This window comes from Rousettus aegyptiacus, unplaced genomic scaffold (genome assembly GCF_014176215.1).
Source record: "Rousettus aegyptiacus isolate mRouAeg1 unplaced genomic scaffold, mRouAeg1.p scaffold_m13_p_18, whole genome shotgun sequence".
Lineage (NCBI taxonomy): Eukaryota > Metazoa > Chordata > Mammalia > Chiroptera > Pteropodidae > Rousettus > Rousettus aegyptiacus.
In genome coordinates, this window is record NW_023416293.1 from 18,369,448 (window position 1) to 18,388,598 (window position 19,151).

A 19,151-nucleotide genomic window follows, 5' to 3' on the forward strand; every position below is an offset into this window, starting at 1 on the left:
ACATCCAGATCCATTAAATCAGGACATGTGGCAGTGGGGCCAGGGAATCTGCATTTTTAACATGCTCCTCAAAACCAGAACCAAAATTTCCCCCTTTTATTTTTATCAGATCATTAAATTAAAAAAAAAAAACATTTAAATGTGGACACAAATAGAATATTCAGACATTCTGGGATTTGGTGCAGAACACCGTAACACCATGAAAAAAGTGAACAAAATCAGATAAACATGTTTACAAGATTACACTCATAGTCCTAGTTACCTATTTTTCTTAGCAATGAACGTTAATTGCTTCAAATCATCTCTCCCCTGGCTATGGGGCAACCTGAGACACCTTTTTCCTCCCTCAGCAGGTCCCGCCACTTTGCAGCAGGTGCACACAAACAGCAGCACCTGGCAGCAGCCCATTCAAATTCGACTGTGTAACAAATAAACACGGCTATTCAGGGCAAAGATCCGGTCACCAACCCTCGGATTTCCAGCACATTGACAGCACTTGTGCAATACCAGCTTCTCAAAGGCAAATCCCGAAATCTGCTCGCGGGCCGTCACCTCCCTGCGGAGACCCGCAGGCCCACCCCGCACCGACCCCGGCCTTGCACGTGGGCGCACCCGAACCACTTGGCAACAGGACAAGTTAGTAAAGCGCAGCGGTCCCGAGCGAGGGTGACAACCAAGGGACCATCTAGTCCAAAAGTTCAGGAAGTGAAGTCCGCCCGCTCCCGACCCGCGCTGCTCCCGCAGGCCGTGGGTCTGTCTCGTGGTAACCCCGCCTCAACTCCCCAAGGAGGGCTCCCGTCTCCGGGCCCGTTCCTGGCGAACGGTGGCGATGTTTTCGCTCCCGCCCCTGCGGCCGCACTCCCAGCAGCTTAAGAAATCAGCTCAGAACGGAACACCTCCGGGCCCGCGCCCTCTTCCTCTCCCTGCCGTCACCCCGAGTGTCGCCACCCGGCGCACGGGCGGCTCGCCGGCGCTTCCCGGACGCCTGTCAGATCGCCCCGCGGCCACCCTCGGGCCGCCCGGCCTCCCCGCCATCGCCGACTCACCTGGGCCTCGACGACGCCGGGGAGGAGGCTCAGGGTGACCAGCAGCCGCACCGCGGCCGTCCCCCGCCCCGTGCCGGCCCGCCGGGCCCCCCGGCTCATGCTGCCCGCTCCCTGCGCCGCGGCCAGCCGGGCCCCTCGGGGTCGGGGAAGGGCGGGCGGCCCGGGCGACGACCCACAGGGACGGCTCCTGGCGACGGCGAGACTCCAGGTCAGAGGTCCGCGCGCCCGGCAGCTGCGAGTGAGGGAGGCGAAGCGCCGCGCGCCCCCAGCTCATCCCCGAGGCCCCGCCCCTCGCCAGGCCCCGCCCCGAGCGCGGGGCCTTGTGGGAGTTGTGGTTCCGCGCGGTGGGCGGGGCCGCGGCGGAGCGAACCCGGTGCTGCCGCCGCTCCGCCTCTTGGGCACCGGCTCCAGCGCCGCCAATGAGGAGGAACCACGCGGGCCCCAAAACAAGGGAGGCGCGAGTGGGGGGGCGGGGACGACCTGTCTCCTCGCAGCTCCTGGAAACACGGCCTGGCCTCCTGTGTCTTCGTCACTGATCCACGCGCTCCAAGGGCGCCCAGTACCTACAGTATATTAGGATCTTCGACTTTGAGTCGGAGGCGCTTTCTTCGTCTCACTGTCCTGTGGCTTCGTCCACTGCGGGGGCCTAGTAAGCCACTTGCCACCTGTAGACGTGGCTTCGGCCCCTCCATCTCAGTCGCGGATGACATCCTCTGCCCTATCCCACTCCCACTCCAAGGAAAGGGAACAAACCCAAAAGTTTATACTGAAATGGGACTACAGTTAAACAGAAAAACTTGGAGTTCAGGTCCCACCTCTAAACATTCTAGTTTGTTATGTGGTTTTAGACAAGTTACTTAACCTCTGGGCTCCTCTGTTTGTCCATCTGTAAGTGAATACAATAATGCCCCCAACAAACATTGTTACATGAGATTATAGATACAGAGGAAGTATTCAGTAAGTGATAGCTGCTATTTTATTAATAGCCTCGATGTCTAGAAAACTAGAAATACGTCCCCTTACATTTATGTAGTGCATATTAGCCATCTCTTCTATAACAAATAACCTCAAATTAATGCTTTAAATCAAAACAAATTTATTACTTTACAGTTCTGTAAGTCAGAAGTCCAAAGTGGCTCAGCTGAACACCTTCCTTCCAGAAGTGTTAGGGGACAATATGTTTCCTCGCCTTTTCCAGCTGCCAGAGGCCACCTGCATTTCTCAGCTCATGACTGCGCATTACGTTGTCACACCTTCACTCCCTTTGCCTCCATTGTCAAATGGCTTTTCTTTCTGAACCTAAGTCTACTACCTCCCTCTTATAAAGACCCTATGATTACATAGGGTCTACCCAGGCCGTCCAGGATCATCTCCCCATCTCAAAATCCTTAATCGCATCTGCAAAGTCCTTTTTGCCACATAGAGTTACATACACACAAGTTCTGGGAATTAGAGTGTGGGCGTCTTTGGAAAGGCATTAATCTACCTATACACAGTGCTTTATACCTTTCAGAGCACTTTCATAATTCACAGGGCCTAGTGCAAAATGAAAATGCAGGGTCCTGGTTCTGAAAATACAAAGAATTTCAAGACGGTAACAGCAGAGTGTGAAAGCGAGCACAGGGCGCTGCCAAGCACAGAGCCCTGCGGTACGGACCTCACAGACCACGGGCTCTGTCAGGCCTTTACCTCTTCAACTCTCTCTCCCACCTCCGGCCTCCCTAGCTTAAAAACAGAAAGAATTTTGTTTGATTCTTTCAACTACTTTTCCATCTTCCCTTCTTTTTCTATTCTTTTCTCTATTTTCTATCCTTTCCATCCCGTTTCCCTCATAGGAATGCGCTCTGTCCCCGTTGTTCTACTAAAGATTTTCTCTTATCAAATCCAGTGGCCTTTTCTCAAGATTCCTTGTCACCATACTGCATTTGATATTGATAACACGTACTTCCTGGAATTATGTTGTAAAAAAGCCTGGGCATATTTTGTTATTTAAAAAGTAGATTATAATTTTTCTTATCATAAAATCTCAGGTCCTCTAAAGGACCCTTCATCTCAAGTTATCTAGCGCTTGTAATGTCAAGTGCAGCATCTACGGTCTGCAGGAAGGGCCCTTTTAGATTTGCCGCTGAGTGGTCAGCTCGCATGGTCGGTTGGTAGAAAGAGGACGGCAGGCACAGAACTCCAGGGCAGGGGTCGAATAGCTTTTGTCTTCCCAGTTACCTGGCCCAGGAAGTAACAGCAACAAGAATACCCCCTATTTGTTTTTAGCTCAGAAGCCTGACACACAGCTTCTGGGGATGAATGTTTTTCTCTTGGTGAGTGCAATTAGGAATCACAGGTGTTTGTCATCTTATACTGTGTACCTAAATTCATTTATAATGACGTCTGTGGCGCTCTGTTTTAACTGTTAATTGTTACGAGTGTTTCGAAGAGATGGTTCCTTTGTGAACAGACTCCCAACCTCCTGGTTCTCTCCCTGTGGTCTCTTTGTTCACGGTTGTTTTTCCTAAAATCAGCCGCAGGAAAACCAGCAAGGTGAGAGGCACTGGTGATGTCACCCCGCTTCCTGCCGGTTCCTCACGATGCACAGTCTGAACCTTTCCATCCCCAACGCTGTGCTGTAACGGAGGAAGGAAAGTGCAGGTACTAAATCTTGGGTTGCAAGCCACAAAAATCACCTCTGGCTATGTTCTTTAAAAAAGAATAACAAATGAAAAAAAAATGTGGAGGCGCTTACTGCACCAAGGCGGAGATCACCACTCGCGCTTCTGGAAAGGCAAGTCCTGTCAGAACGGCACCCGGGGACTCTAAGCAGCCTTGCAGGGCGCTGCCATTGGACTGATCAATCCCAAACCCTTTCAGTCCTTTGTCCCTCCTATCAAAATTCAAATTCCTTCTAGAGCTCAGCTTGGAGAGGGCAAGCTCAACCCCACAAGAATGAGTGGAATGAGCGAAAGTTTAGACAGATGAGCAGTGCTCACTCGCAGTGATTGACAGCCGGGGGCGGATGCTGGTCAGACCAAAGCAGCACACGTGCCTTCGGGAAGCGTGTTTGCATTCGGTACTCCATCCGCACCTGCTTTTTCTCAGCCTCAGCTTGCAGTCACGTGTTCATTAAATCATCGCAGATGCCCTCAGGGTGGAACACCACAAAGCACACATTAGGATGCCGGTGGCCCAGAAGGAGCTGCAGTATGCCTATGGTGGTTTATGTCATTTGTGATTTACCGACGCCATCTGGATTAGACGCACCTAATCATCTGGAACTAAGGTGTAGAAAAATTGACCACAGGTTCCAAACGGAAAAATGTCTGGGCCTCTCAGGGCTATTGATCTGAGAAGGGTCAGGGCCAGCTCTGTAGTCAATCAGCATAACCCCCTCCTTGCAAGCAATGGTAACTTCGAACCGATTTGGTTGGGACGGTTGACGGGAGGGGGCTGACCGGAAGGAACGCTCTCAGCACAGGTGCACGGGCTGCCGGGCCAGCCCTCCCTCTTCTCTGAGGGGATGGCCTCGCTGTCTCGTCCCCACGTCCAGAGTGAGTCTGATGGCAGGTCCTACCCGCGACCTTCATTTGGCCTGACAGTCTGCTGCTCTGTTGGGGGTCGACGTCCCCTTGTGTTTATGTGTTGGACAGACATCTAGAGTGTGAAGAGTTAGAGGACTCCATCTTCTTATACCAAATTCTCTTTAGTGGCTCTTCACTCCTATGAACAATAGTCAATAAATATTGGTTAATTGACTGGTTAATGTTTTTTAGGATCTCAATTTACCTTAGAAGACATCCCTCTCAGAACTGGTCCTGAGCGCGGTGCCCCTGAAAGTTTGCTGCAGGCAGCTGGGAGGCGACCGCACTGCACAGGAACATTCCAGAGAAGGCAGTGAGATGAAGCTGGCCACCTTTCATTAAGGCAAGATGTCATAGCTCTTTAAACAGGGAGGCGTTTGGGGACCATCAAGACTGGGAGTAGCAGACTCATCATACAACTGGTGAAGACCAAATACCAGAAATCCATTACTTCGGGAGTCAGTTTTTTGTTTTGTTTTGTTTCCCTCAAGCACAAAGTAAAATGTCAAAGGCTTGAGAATTGTCTTGAACAGATTACTGTACTGCTTAAGAGACTTTGCGAAATAACAAAATTACATTAAGTATTTACATTTCCAAGATATCATCAAATGTATTGTGTTTCTGTGATGATTTTCTGGCTTAGTTAACTCTGACTTCTAATGAAGGAGGAACTCACTGATGAACGGTTCTAAGTACAAGTCAAGGTAATGGGGTGGAAATTTAATAACACCAGTAACTTTCAAGCCGGATTGTGTTTAGTGAAGCCGCTGAGTACTGGCAACCTGCTACGCTTAAACAGCCGTGTTGGTAGATAGCACTGGTGTGGTAACAGCGGGCCATGGCAACGACCCCCCTGTGCTGCACCTCACGTCCCCGGGACTACTTCGTAACTACCAATTTGCACTTCATCCCGTCACCTTTCCCACCCAGCCCCACGGTCCCCACTCCTGTCTGGCAATCACCAGTTTGCTCCCTGTAGCTATGAGTCTGTTTTCATTGTGTTTATTTTGTTCCTTACATTCTACAAAAAAGTGAATTCGTGTGGCCTTTGTCTTTCTCAGTCTGACTTATTTCACCTAGCATAATACCCACTAAGTCCATCCATGTTGTTGCAAATGGTAAGATTTTATTTTTTATGGCTGAGTCATATTCCATTGTGTATAATGCCATGACTTCTTTACCAGTCGTCAGTTGATGGGCACCTAGGTTGCTTCCGTATCTTGACTATTGTGAATAGCGCTGCATGGTACACAGGGGTGCACATTTCTTTTCAAATTAGTGTTTTTATTTTCTTTGGATGAATACCCAGGAGTGGACCACAGCGATTTTTTTAAAAGTAGATTTCCACCTGTAATTGGTTATAAAAAGAACTTTTTTTCTTAGGTGAGCCAACCCTTGGTTGACCTCGCAGAATGCTTATCAGCTTACAATCCCTTATTTTTTTATTTTTTACACCTACAGCACCTGGTCTTCCTAGGTGGTCTCCCATCCAAGTACTAACCAGGCCCAATCCTGCTTAGTTTCTAAGATCAGACAGGATTGGGCTTGTTCAGGGTTACATGGCCATAGGCTCATAAAAGGAGCTTTTACTTGATGATAGGATTTCTGAATTTTTCTGAGGGAATTTCTTCCCCTATTCTTTTGCCAAATAATAGAGATTAAAAGCAATAAAGCAAATGAACTTGGCTGACCTGTGGCTCGTTATTAAGTACCTTCCTAAAGTATTTGCTGGGTGTTTTTTTTTTTTTTAAATATTTACTCAGCTGTGACAGTCTTAAGCATTTTCACTTAACAGCATTAACGCTGATAAACTTGAGTGATTAAGACTTATTTCCATTTCTAAAGGAGCTTACACAGTGACATATGCAGTTTGGATTAAACTTTGTATAACAAACATTATGGCGTTATGCTAGAAGTTAACATATAATGTGATCGGGGATCTTAAATCTAAGTAATTGGGAAAACTGGAATAATAATTCTGCTAACTTCTGTCTCCCTCCTAATTTCTATAATGCAAAAGATTTCACACCATCACAGAGCTCTCTGTAACCCCTGCGCGCTGGGACCATCTGACTCGACCCATTCGTCTCCTAGTCCAGGCCACCGCACAGGGTCCAGGGCGTGTCTCGGCAAGGGCGACACCCAGAGCGTTTGTGCGATGGGAGAAGCAGACGTCGTCGCGGGGAGTAGAGAGGGACGAGGTTGTGGACACGGCGACTGCCGATAGGGGAAGGAGATCGCGGGCGGTTAGCAGTGGCTGCCGGAAGTGTCCTGTGTCGGCGCTGACCGAGTCCTCCCCTCCTGTCAGCCCACACCTGCCTGTCGGTCACTAGAAACCTCAAAAGGTTGAGTTTCTCCAAATTCAGTTGCTTTTTCCTGAGTTCAATCACACGTACTTTTTATTCAGGCAGTTGCTTTATCCTTGCTTTGTGCAGCTGCTGCTTCTCCAAGGGTCACGCCCATACCTCCTCCCCAACTCCTGTCCCCTCTGACGCACCCCCATTCCCAGTGGAGTCTGGTTTTTCCTGTGCAGCCACAGTTGGGTGGGATCCCGACCTTCTGCGCATCATTCTCTCGCTTGCCAACCTCTTGACTCAGATTCAGACTCCAATTGGCCTTAACAGAATTACACACTTGCTAGTTTCCATCTTGTATTATTTCCTTTGCTCTTTTTAGGGGATTTTAGTGATCTCTCATTGATAAACATCTTGCAATGATCTCTTCTAATTGAGTAGGGCGGCCATCTTGCATTTCGAACATTACATGAAGACCCTGTGCTCTTTTCTCGAAAAAGTGAGCCCAGCACACACTTCCAGGCACATAAGGCGTCTCACCTGACACTTCTTAGGGTTGGGATCCTGGTGAAATTCTCATTGTCCATGACCGTCCACAGTCATCCACAGAGAGAAGACCAGCCACCATACTAAACAACATGCTGGGGACCCTTCTAGTCCCCCAGAATGAAACAGGTTATATACACCTTTGCTCTCTTCCAAGATCCCAGGGATTCACTTTCTATTTCGCAAAACAATGAAATCGACTTGCTGTTTCTTTGAAAATACTACGTATTTTCACCAGTCTGCAATTGCTACCGGGTTATAAAACATTCAGAAAACCCAGAGAAACTATCCAGTTATTTAAGATTACTTTACAATTACTTCAGAGAATCTTTTCCCCAAATTTTCAGCTTATGTTTAAAAAATGTCTTAAAATCTGATACTCTTCGTCTGTGGCACTTTTTTCAGATTTCCCTAGATTTATCAAACAACTAAATTAGAGTGCTTTGTCATATACAAAATAATTTACCAAAGATGTACCTTATCAAATGCCTTCATTGTCATTTTTAAGTGTATGTGTAAAAATTTACTAATTTATTAAAAAATGGCTCTAAGTTTGTTACAGAAGAACATTTTGGAAGTTAGTGGGCATGCTTATTCAAAAACTTACATTTATACCCAATAGCTTTGTGAAGTTGTCTTTTAAGAGACTATTTTTTAGAGAAGTTTTAGGTTCACAGGAAAATCGAACAGAAAATACAGTTTCCACATACCCGCTGCCACCAACACGCACGGTCTCCCCCACGGGCGACATCCCCCACCAGAGTGGTTGTTACATGTGCTACGGTCAGCGAACATACATTGACACGACACATCGTCGTCACCCGAAGCCTCGCATTTACATTAGAGTTCACTCTTTGTGTCGTACGTTCTATGAGTTTTGACAAATGTACAGTGATATGTATCCACCATGATACTATCATGTAGAATAGTTTCACTGCCTTTAAAATGTCCTGTGCTCCACCTTTTTATTCCTCCCTCCCCAGTGAAATTATTTTTTTAGTAAACTTCCTACCCTGAGTTTATGTCACAAATGGATAGATCCATATCAGCCGGGATTAATTCCAACCGTGTAGCTTAAAACTTGAAATTTATTCACCTAAAATGGTTTCCCTTCATTCGGTGTGCATGATGTGCTTTCAGGAGAAAAAAATTAACAAGTATTTGTATCCAGTTCTCTTGTTAAACAGGAATCGACTTAATCCTCCAATCAAAAACACGAACCAGGAGGACACGATTTGAAGCTGCAGCAAGTGAGCTAAGTCAGACGCGAGAACTGTGTCTGCAGCACGGTCAAGGTTGGGAGACCGTGGAGGGAGGGTGACCTTCTTCGGCAGCCTTGGGACACCGGGTGGCACGCCGACTTCCCGCGTCACTCCACGCCCTCGCCTGTGCAGTGAGTTCGGGCCCTGCTGCCCCTCGGCCTGCTGCATGGGCATTTGTGGCACCTGCATGTCCTCATTGGCATTTATATTTGTTGAGCAACAACCGGAAAGTCTCTTCACTGTCCTAACACGTTACGTACAACGTATCATAATTTTAAGTAGAAACCGACTCGTGGTCTTGTTGGATCATTTCCATGCTGCGGAGGAATGAAGCGGCATGTCTCTGGCACCGGGGCCAAGTGAGGAGAGGGCGCCGCTGAGCAGGGCTGCGAGGGGCGGGCGGGCATCGGAGGAATGGTCGGGCCGGGTGGTTTTCATGAGTTTTTCAATCCTGACTTTCAGTGACTCCACCCAAAAAGCAGAGAGCTGTGTACCAAGCCCTTTCTCCACCAATCAACGAACAGAAAGCCTTAAAAAAAAAAAAAAATGTGTTTTAAACATTTAGAGTTACTCCTTCCCATTTTCAGGATGAGCACTAATGTCAACAGCTCAATAAATGTCTTCTTATCCTGTTCCCACAGTTAATAGTTTAAATTGGAAAGTAGTTATAGATGGCAAAGGAATGAAGCACTCAGCAGGCATATTTTACTGATTTTTTTTTAAATAAGACTATAACATAGTCTATTAATAATGTATATAATATAGTCATATAATAATGTCAGGAAATGGGAACGTAGTATACGTTGGGAAAAAAACAGCAAAAAGAACTTTCTGACTCAAAGATCCAAACAAACAGCTGGTGTCTAGGTGACGAGAACCGATAATCGTGGGTTGTTTTAATAGAGGGCGTTATTAAGGGGACACATCCAGATAGCAGTGTCGGGAAGAACCATTTAGGATAGGAGTTACCGGACTGTCTTGGAATACCATATTCCACTTCTCTCAATGTCACAGCAGCAGCTTAGCGACACTGGGAATTTTCAGATTTTAAAGATAACTTTTTCATCCCAAAGTGAGTATCTCAGCCATCACTGTCGTTATATTTAAAATATAAGCGTTAAACAAAAATTTTATTTCACTCGTCCAAAGCACACACAAACCAGAACGTAGCCCTGTGTCTCCCGCTGTCACATCAACCCACCGACTGGCATCTGTGCCCACGTCTGCCGTCCTTCCCCTGCCGTCCCCGCCCTCACACGCCAGCCCTACTTCCTTTGCCGACCTAAGAGCATCGTTCTCAAACAAACGAACAAAACAGATGAGCAGAGCTCATTGACACAGACCACAGTGCGGGTACCAGAGGGGCAGGGGGAAGGCCGACGAGGGGAAAGGCAGACGGGGATGCAAGGAGACTAAGCTCTGAGTGGTGAGCACGCAGCGCAGCATACAGGCGATGCATTAGAGAGTCATGCGCTTGAAACCTATGTAATCTTATTAACCAAAGTCACCCCAATAAACTTAATTTTAAAAATATTATATTTGCAATACTACCTTTTCCCCATAACCCTCGATTCCGAGTCAGTCTTTGATTTACCAAGGAAGGCAGTATTGTACAGTAGGATTGGGGCAACCGTTTTTACCTTACGTGCCCCAGTGAGGTTAAACGAGAGAGCGGGCTTATTGAAAAGAGAGGACATTAAGCTCAATGAGGATAGGGAAGGACCGTGCCCGACTCAGTGACCGATAACTCCCCATTCCCAGGGGCAGGCAAGGGGGCTGAGCGTGTTCGCGGCTGCTGGCACCGTGAGGACCGAGGACTCCTGCTGGGGTGGACGGGGGCGGGGCTAGAAGGACGGGCTGCACAGCGCCCCCGGTAAAAGCCTAAACGGCACAGGACTTTCAGTTTCTCAGAACTTGTTCCAGAACCAAAACACGTTGGGGTGGTAGCGACTGACAATACCCAGGAGGATTTAATATTATTAGGGTCACTGCAGCAGAATAAGAGAAATTCAGACAAACAAACAAATAGTCAAATAAAGAGGACCTGTATTACATAAACCATGACGTATTTCAACAATCTTAAATAAACTTGTCAATTCCCTGTCCCTTGCGTCTATTGAATCAGCACCTCCAGAGATGGCCGGGGCGTCAGGCCCCCTCAATTCTCTCAGCTGGCGACTGTGCCCTGGGTAGAGCTTTCACGGTGGTAACCCGGTACGCACCCTTATCACTACACACAGGTATCTGAAACCAAAGATCCAATGTCACTAGCGGCTCGATTTCCCTCTCCTGTCTGGCACATCGACAGAAACAGTAGCAAAACCAGGCACTTGGACCAGGAACCAGTGCACAGATCCGCTGATGCAGACTCGCCAGGCCACCCTCCTGGAACCGGCTTCTGACGCTCACAAGGAGGCGCCCCCAACGGAGGTGCTTTGGCCTCGGCCGCTTTGAGATTTTCCATTGATATACTCCCTCCACACATCTACTTTCCAGGCCCCGATTAACCTTTCCTCAACACTCTCATCTACCCTCCGTGTGTCCCCACACCGTTGCCATGATGGAGTACAACCCTGCTCCACTTAGCCAGGGACCGAGATGCTGAGAAATGCATCGTTAGGTGATTTTGTCTTTGTGTGAATGTCGCGGAGGCACTTACACAATCTGGGATAGTACAGCCTACTGTTCCTCTGCTACAAATCCATGCAGCATGTTACTGAATCCCGAAGAGATGATGATTACTGAAGGCAACTGTAACACAGTGGTAAGTATCTGCATGGCTAAACAGATTTAAACATAAAAAGGCACAGCAAACCTTCAATATACTCTTACAGAACCACTATTATATATGTGGTCAGCCATTGAGAAAAGAAAAGAAAAATGCCTGCATCTGGACAGTTTAAAATAGGTTCTATCGAAGTTGAAAGATAATCATTCCAAACTTATAAAACCGCCTCTAGAGACTAAAGACGGGAGAAATGGTCTCCAATTCATTCTGTAAGGTAACTATAACGTTAATAGTGAAACCAGACAAGGATAGTCTGAGAAAGAAACATGCAGGCCAGTCTCACTTGTTAATACGATGCCAAAAATCTCAAACCAGATATTAGCAAACTGAATCAAGCAGCATATAAAAAGATAACGAAGTTGAGTTTATTCCAGGGATGTAAGAGCGGAATAACATTAAACAATCAATACGATTCAATGTATTAGAAGAGAAAACCCACATAATTATCAATAGATGTGGAAAAAATTAAAACTCAATAGCTGTTTACAATCAAGGGAGAAAACTCTTACCAAATTAAGAATAGAAGGGAATATGCTTTATTCAATAAAATTTACATACCCAAAACACTGCAGACATTGTACTTAACAGAAAATCGTTAAGGTCCCCTTAAAATAGCAACAAGATAAGTGACTCCCAACATCATTGTTACTGTTCAACACAGTATTTCGAGGTGCTGACCAGTGCTCAAAGAGGGAACGGATGCGTACTAAAACAGAAGATGGTCTGAAGAAAAATAAGGGAAGACATCCCATGATTTTGGATGAAATACTTTTATATCACAAAAATATCAGTTAGCTCCAAATTAATCTCTAAATCTAGTGCCGTCCTGGTTGAATTTTTCTTTAGAAACTTGACAAACTTGTTCTAAACTTTACATATATAAATAGGGGGTCCATAAATAATTAAGTCAATCTTCAAAAAGAAGAAAAAGAGGGAGAACTTGCCCTCGAGACATTGACATACTTCAAAGCCATTTAATACATTTTTAAATGGTAACAGTGGCCAAAGAACAGATAAATACCCAATGGAACAGAAGAGAAAGCTTTGAGATAAACTTGTGTGTAGGTGGGTACTGAATATACCATAAAAAGCGGTTCCACAGATCAATGGAGAGCAAAGGGGGCGCTTACTATGTGATGCTGGAGAAACTTGTTTTCCAGATGGAGAACAATTAAATTATTCCTCTGCAACACCATACAGAAAGGCTCGAGACTGCGGTGAAGGACTGAGTCACAGGTAAAAAGTCAGCACAGAATCAACATGTCAAGCAGTCTTTTCCACTTCCTCACCTCACGAGATGTTTTATGCAGAAGTTTTGGGTTGGACTCTGAAGGGTCAGGATAAATGCCTTGCCAGAGCCAAGCTGACTATACTGACCTCTTTTTTTCCTTTAAAAAATAATTTTTGTAACTGAGGTATAATTGGCTTATGTTAGTTTCAGGTGTACAACATAAAGATTCAATATTTGTATATATTATGAACTGATCTCCATGATAAGGTTAGTTAACATCCAGCTCTTGAATTTACATCTTATCTAAGCTCCTTGAAGGAATAAATGGTCAACTGAAACTAGAGATTGTGAAGATATCACTAACACCCCATGTTCTGGCGTCTTTTCGTGCTAAATGTGACTTTTTCTGTTAAAATGTCTATTTTCCATCATGGAATAAATTACATAGGTAATTTATTACAAGAGAACAAATGTCCAAAAGTATATATCTGATGAAAATAGCTCCACTGTACTTTCCATTTTTATAAGATTATCCATGTTGTAAGAGAGCATTTAAATCAATCTTTTTTTAAATTGTTATTCACTTTAGACTCATTTTAATGGGTCATTTGTTCCCTCTCTTCCCCGAGGGTCCACTGCGAGGTACTCCCCTGTATGTGCAGGACCCGGCGGGCCTCTCTGCGACACCCTCTGACCCACGAAGGCAGGGGTTTCTGAGGAAGACTTCGTTATCCAGTCTGGGGTTCAAGTACAGAGCGATGGCCTTGCATTTCCCTTCCTTTAGATCAATCCTAAATCTCAAGTGAATAAAGTGAGTGTTTACGTCAGCTCCGATATTGCTTACATGCACTTTAAAAGATAAAGGTCGGACTATTGTAAAGAAGGACCTACAGCATTTGCCCACGGCTAAGATCTGGACGGTAAACATAGATAACGAAAGCAGCCTGGTCAAGAATGTGGGTGCATTAACAATTTTTTATTCACATTTATGCTACTGTGGCTGCCTTACATATAAAATAAACTGGTAGGAACGTTAGAGTTAGTGCTGACACCGAAGATCTGCGGGGTGGGGAGGGCAGGTCGGCGGAGGGCAGACACGCCCCCTACTGGCAGGCGGGCGTCTCCGCGCCCTGCCGGTCCCCTCCGAGGGCCCAGGTCTCAGATCGGACGGCGGGATCAGGGTTCCGATCATTTAAAGGGCCCAGAAACACCTCCGTCCGGCTTCCAGAAGCCCCAGTGAAAGCCGGAAGTCGGTGTCCCCCCTTGTCCCTCGGCCAAGCCGCTCCAAGGTCGCTGCACTGCGGCAGTCGGAGACTTTCCTGAGGGTCCCCGGGTCCCCAGCAGTGCAGGTGGCAGGGAGCAGCCTTGGGGGTCGGCGAGGGCGCCAGGGGCCTGCGACCCGGAGGGAGGGCGGGCTGCCGCCGTCTCTGTCTCCGAAAAGAGGCGCGGCAGTAGGCCCAGTGCGCCCCGAGGTCCCTGTCCCCAGAGGCAGACCACGCGCTGGAGCCCTCTGTGCCGCCCGCTCGCCAGGGACGCGGGGCCGCTGCGCGGGCCCGGGCCGGGGAAGCCGCGACCCGGCCGGGCGAAAGGTCGCGCGCGCGCCGGGGCTTCCGCGCTTTGGGTGGGACGGTCTGGCAGCCCCTTTCTTTCCGTATCAGCTCCATAAAACAGCCCATTTGCATCGTTTCCATAGTAAATGGCTGACATGACCGTGCAGTTCAGAGGTCGCCGGGCTCACAGCCAACGGTGCCCGTGACAGCGGCATTTGCCACATTCCCACGTTCTGGAGGCGACAGGCTTCCAGGGCCACGTCCTGGGAACGACCGCGGGGGGCGAGTGCTGCTCTTCCTCCCGTTTTTGAAATGAGGAAAGTAAAGCTCCCAAACGGTCCGCAACTCCGCAAAGTCACAGAGGGAACAAGAGGTGTCGCAGGCTTCTGTACCGGCCACCTGACCCACCCCGGCCCCACGTGGCCCTGGCGCCCAGTCGTGCCTGACGCAGGCGCTGTGCGACCTGGTGCCAGCTGTCCAACTGTGCGGATCTTGCTTTCCTTATCTGCTTTGAAAGGTGTTTGGCACCGGCATGTGATGACTGTTACCTGAGCACTTGCTGTGGGGGACATGGCAGTTAGGGGCTTTCTGAGCGACTTTCTGATAGACCTTAAGTTTTCGAGGCCATTCAGCTTCGGGGGGGGGGGGTCTCTTCTGCTCTCTGGGATTTACTGCCTCATTTACCCCTCAAACCGAATTGACCCACCCAGCCCCCAACAAGCACCAGTGAGTAGCCTTTTTTAGTTTTCTCAACTTTTGGACAAACTGTTTTATTTGTAGCCCACTGTTTCTGGGGAGGCTTTTTCTCCTCTGAGAGTTATGCGACCCACATGAGCTCCACCTTGTGAATCTTTCCTCATTGCCTTGAACCTTTTCCTCTTTGAAGAACTCAGACTTAGTCACTTGGGGGTCCACTAGCTCACAAGTACCGACGCCCACTCCCAGAACAAACTGAATTCCAGGGCACTCGGGATTTGTAGCAAAACTTGCTTATGTACAAATCACTTACACTAAGGAATCAAACAAACCCACATCATTATGAAAAAAATTGGGGGTGAGGTAAGTAGACCAGAATACTGCATTTGGAATTGGAGACACTGGAGTTAAAATTTAGTAGCTATCCTTTTTTAAAAACAATGACTTCAAACAAGTAAGTTTCTTCTCTGAGCCCCCGTTTCCTATATTTCCAAAATAACATTTTTGTGTGATTTTGTAACTGTATGGCACACTAAGTATTCATTATCTAATTACTTAATTATTTAACCCTGACGGATAGGCATGTTAGCATCCCTATTTTAATCTCAGACAGTTGCTAAGGAAGTGGTGGAGTGTGAACTTGAACCAGGTTCTTGGCTCCAGAGCCTTGGCCATAGCAGAACCTTTTCCGCCTTAGCAGTGAGTATAACGACGCCAGCTGCCAGCTCCTGCGCCCGACAGTCACTCTCCACGCCCCCAGCGATCTGTCACTGAGGAAGCCAGCTGTGGGAGGAAAGTAGAGTACATGTCGAATAACTCGCATGCTCTTCCAACCCTGGCAGAAGTCACAGCAGCGCCCCCAGGATTTTATTCAACTGCAAGATTGACCTGTGACTCCAGGAAAGAGCAGGCCTCCGCTTGTCCTAAAAACCTGGAGAGAGCTGAGTGTTGCCTTTGAGCTCGGCGTGCAGGGAGGAAGCCGCCAAGCCTACAGACCTATAGAGCCGCTTACTGTGCAAAGCGCAGCTGTGGCAAGTCCGGGGAGTCCGGCAAGTCCGGCGAGTCCGGCAAGTCCAGCCAGGAGCAGAGAACCGGGGCGGGCAGTGCTGCGCTCAGCTGAGAGGACCCGTGTCCTCAAGACGCTTCAGCTTTGAGAAAGGGTCTATCGTGAGGGTTTCAAACTGGTGGCCCGTGGCCTCATGTGGCCACAGAACTAACCTGTTTGGCTTGCAAATGATTGACCTACAGATTTTCTTTAAATATAATTAGTCTATGGCCATGCCACCCTGCACAAGCCCGATCCCGTCTGATCTCAGAAGCTAAGCAGGGTGGGGCCTAGTTAGTACTTGGATGGGAGGTGTTGTAGGCATAAAAATTTAAAAAATAAGGGATCGTAAGCTGACAAGGTCCTTGCAATCTGTGAGGTCAACCAAAGGTTGCCTCGCCTAAAAAAAAAATGTACTTAGTTGTCAACATTTAGCAATAAGAAGAGTTTAGCAAATTGCTGACCTATTGAAAACTCTGAAGGTCTGACAGCGTCTCACGTGTCAGCTGGAGCTGAGCAGATGTTGGTGCCCTCGGAACAAGCATGTGTACCACTTTCCTGCAGCGCCCCCACCCCCGGCCCCCCTCAACCCCGCCTGGAGCAGCCCATCTCACTGACATCCATGCCTCCCGGCCCCCTCGGGGCAGCTGAAGCACAATCCCGATTCTAGCCTCTGTGGGCTTTTCCCTGACATCAGCCCTTTTACCGGATGCCTGGCACCTTTGTGGTTGAAGGCTGCCCACTTCAGTCCATTAGGGACCACTTCCAGGTTAAAAAATAACTTAGCCTTGCTAAAATGCAAACATCTCCTCAGAAGCCATTAAGAGAATGGCTTAATAATAAGGATTTCAGGCATCCAGAAAATCCATTTTATCAAACGGCCTTTTGGCAGGGCTTGCTTCATAATAAATCATCTTTGGAACATAAAATATATACATTTTAAGACTATGGTTTTGTTTTGTTTTGTTTGATGTTTTCATTTCATTACAAGTGAACCTTTTGAAAAATGAGTAAGTCAAAATGTCAGAATTGCATAGTTAATATGTTCCGAGTGTCATGCCTGCAGAAAACTGTAATGATGACCAGCTCACAGCTAACTTATCAAGGGGCCATTTCTTGAAAACTCATGAAATTGTATGTACATAAGAGAATAAGACAGACTCTTCTTATTCATAGAGAGAATTTTTGTCATAATTCTTCATGAGAAAATTTTTGAACCTCTAAATTAAGATACGTGGTCTGAGATGTTTTTATGATTTAATGGTTTCTATGAGACTATTCTTTTCCAGATTGCTTTTAGACATATTTTCAACTCATTATTTTTGGTAATAGTTGAACTCGGTAAATTAATATTTATCGGAGATTTGATTATGTTTGATAAATTGTCAAAGCATGATCTTAGGAAAATCTAGAACGTCAGTCCCATACATGAGAAAAGTCTGTTCAGAAGCGAGTGTACATGAATCGACATAGCCGTGTCATCGACACCATCGTTAGGAATACTGCTCCTCCCATAATCGATCAGCGATTTTGAATTTATGTCGTGTTTAGCATCTCTCAGAGCACGCGGTACACAGCACGAGAAGCATCTCCACTTACCGTTCCTCGAGGAGGGAGACAGCACTGCCGACAAGAAAGGACTGGAGTGTGCGTGGCAGTTCGAAGTCTTCCATGTGCTACCCTAGTCCTGTTGTATCATATTCGACACAATTAAAATAATTTCCTGTCCTCTGAAACATCTATAAAGCAACTCGTGGTCTTTGTCTACCTTTAATTTCACAAAATACTCTAACTATAGTACATCATAAAGAAAGAGGGCGGTCGTCTACTAATATTTTGTAGGACACACAAAGCTCTCCACCATGGAACGTTGCTAGGCTTTGAGAGTCCCTGAAATCACTGTTGGGGACACAGTGGCACCAGCCAGAGGAGACACACAATGCCACCTCGCTTACCTTGGTGTCATTTCGATGCATAATATCACATCTGCAAAAACACAATATCCATTTATTACAAAAACTCTCAATGAAGCGGGAATAGAGGGAACATATCTCAACATAATAGTGGCCGTATATGACAAATTCTCAGCCAACATAATTCTCAACGGCGATAAGCTGAAAGTTCTCCCTCTAGGATCAGGAACAAGACAAAGATGCCCGCTCACCACTTCTATTCAACATAACATTGGAAGTCCCAGCCAGAGCACTCGGAGAAGAAAAAGAAATTAAAGGCATCCAAACTGAAAAGAAAGTAGTAAAACTCTCTCTATTTACAGATGATTTGATACTATATGTAAGGAACCATAAAGACTCTACCAAAATCTTTGAGAACTAATAAATGAATTCAGTAAAGTTGCAGAATGTAAATTAATATACCGAAATCAATGGTGTTTCTATACACTTACAGCAAACTGTCAGAAAGAGAAATTAATAAAACAATTAAATTTACAATTGCATTAAAAAACCACCATGGAATAAATGTAACTAAGCAGATAAAAGACGCATTTGTACTATGAAAACCATTGCATTGATGAAAGAAATTGAAAAAGATACAAATAAATGGAAGGCTATATCGTGCTCACGGATATGAAGAATTAATATTGTCAAAATGCCCCTATTCCCCAAAGCAATGTACACATTCAGTGCAATCCCTACCAAAATTCTGATGGCATTTTTCACAGAACTAGACCAAATGATTCTAAAATTTATATGAAACCACAAAAGACCCCGAATAACCAAAGCAATCTTGAGAAAAAAGAACAAAGCTAGAGGTATCATGATCCCTGATTTCAAACTATACTATAAGCCTATAATAATCAAAATGGCATAGGACTGGCACAGAAGCAGACACACAGGATCAGCAGAACAGACCGAGAGCCCAGAAATAAACCCGTGGCTATATGGTCAACTAATCTATGACAAAGGAGGCGAGAATAAAGATGGCCTTTAAAATAAATGATGTTCAAAAAACTAGACAGATAACTGCAAAAAAAAAAAAATGAAGCTGAACCACTTTCTTACCCCATGTATAAAAATAAACTCAAAATAAATTTAAAAATTAAATTTCAAAAGCGTAAAACTTCAAAGCATAAAACCAGAAGAAAACATAGACCTTAGTCTTACCA

The 19,151-nt window shown here is 46.3% G+C and overlaps 1 protein-coding gene and 1 pseudogene across 1 annotated transcript in view; both read right to left on the minus strand.

Annotated features, from left to right (window-relative positions):
- Positions 1-1,312, minus strand: part of ERO1B (endoplasmic reticulum oxidoreductase 1 beta) — a 41,840-nt gene extending 40,528 nt beyond the window's left edge. The window contains exon 1 of the mRNA XM_016163404.2: positions 1,047-1,312. Within this exon, the coding sequence (XP_016018890.1) occupies positions 1,047-1,145 (99 nt within the window). The 5' untranslated portion in view covers positions 1,146-1,312. The remainder of the gene's footprint in view (positions 1-1,046) is intronic.
- A 4,755-nt stretch (positions 1,313-6,067) lies between these two features.
- LOC118613438 lies at positions 6,068-6,186 on the minus strand (annotated as a pseudogene).
- Between the last annotated feature and the right edge of the window lie 12,965 nt (positions 6,187-19,151).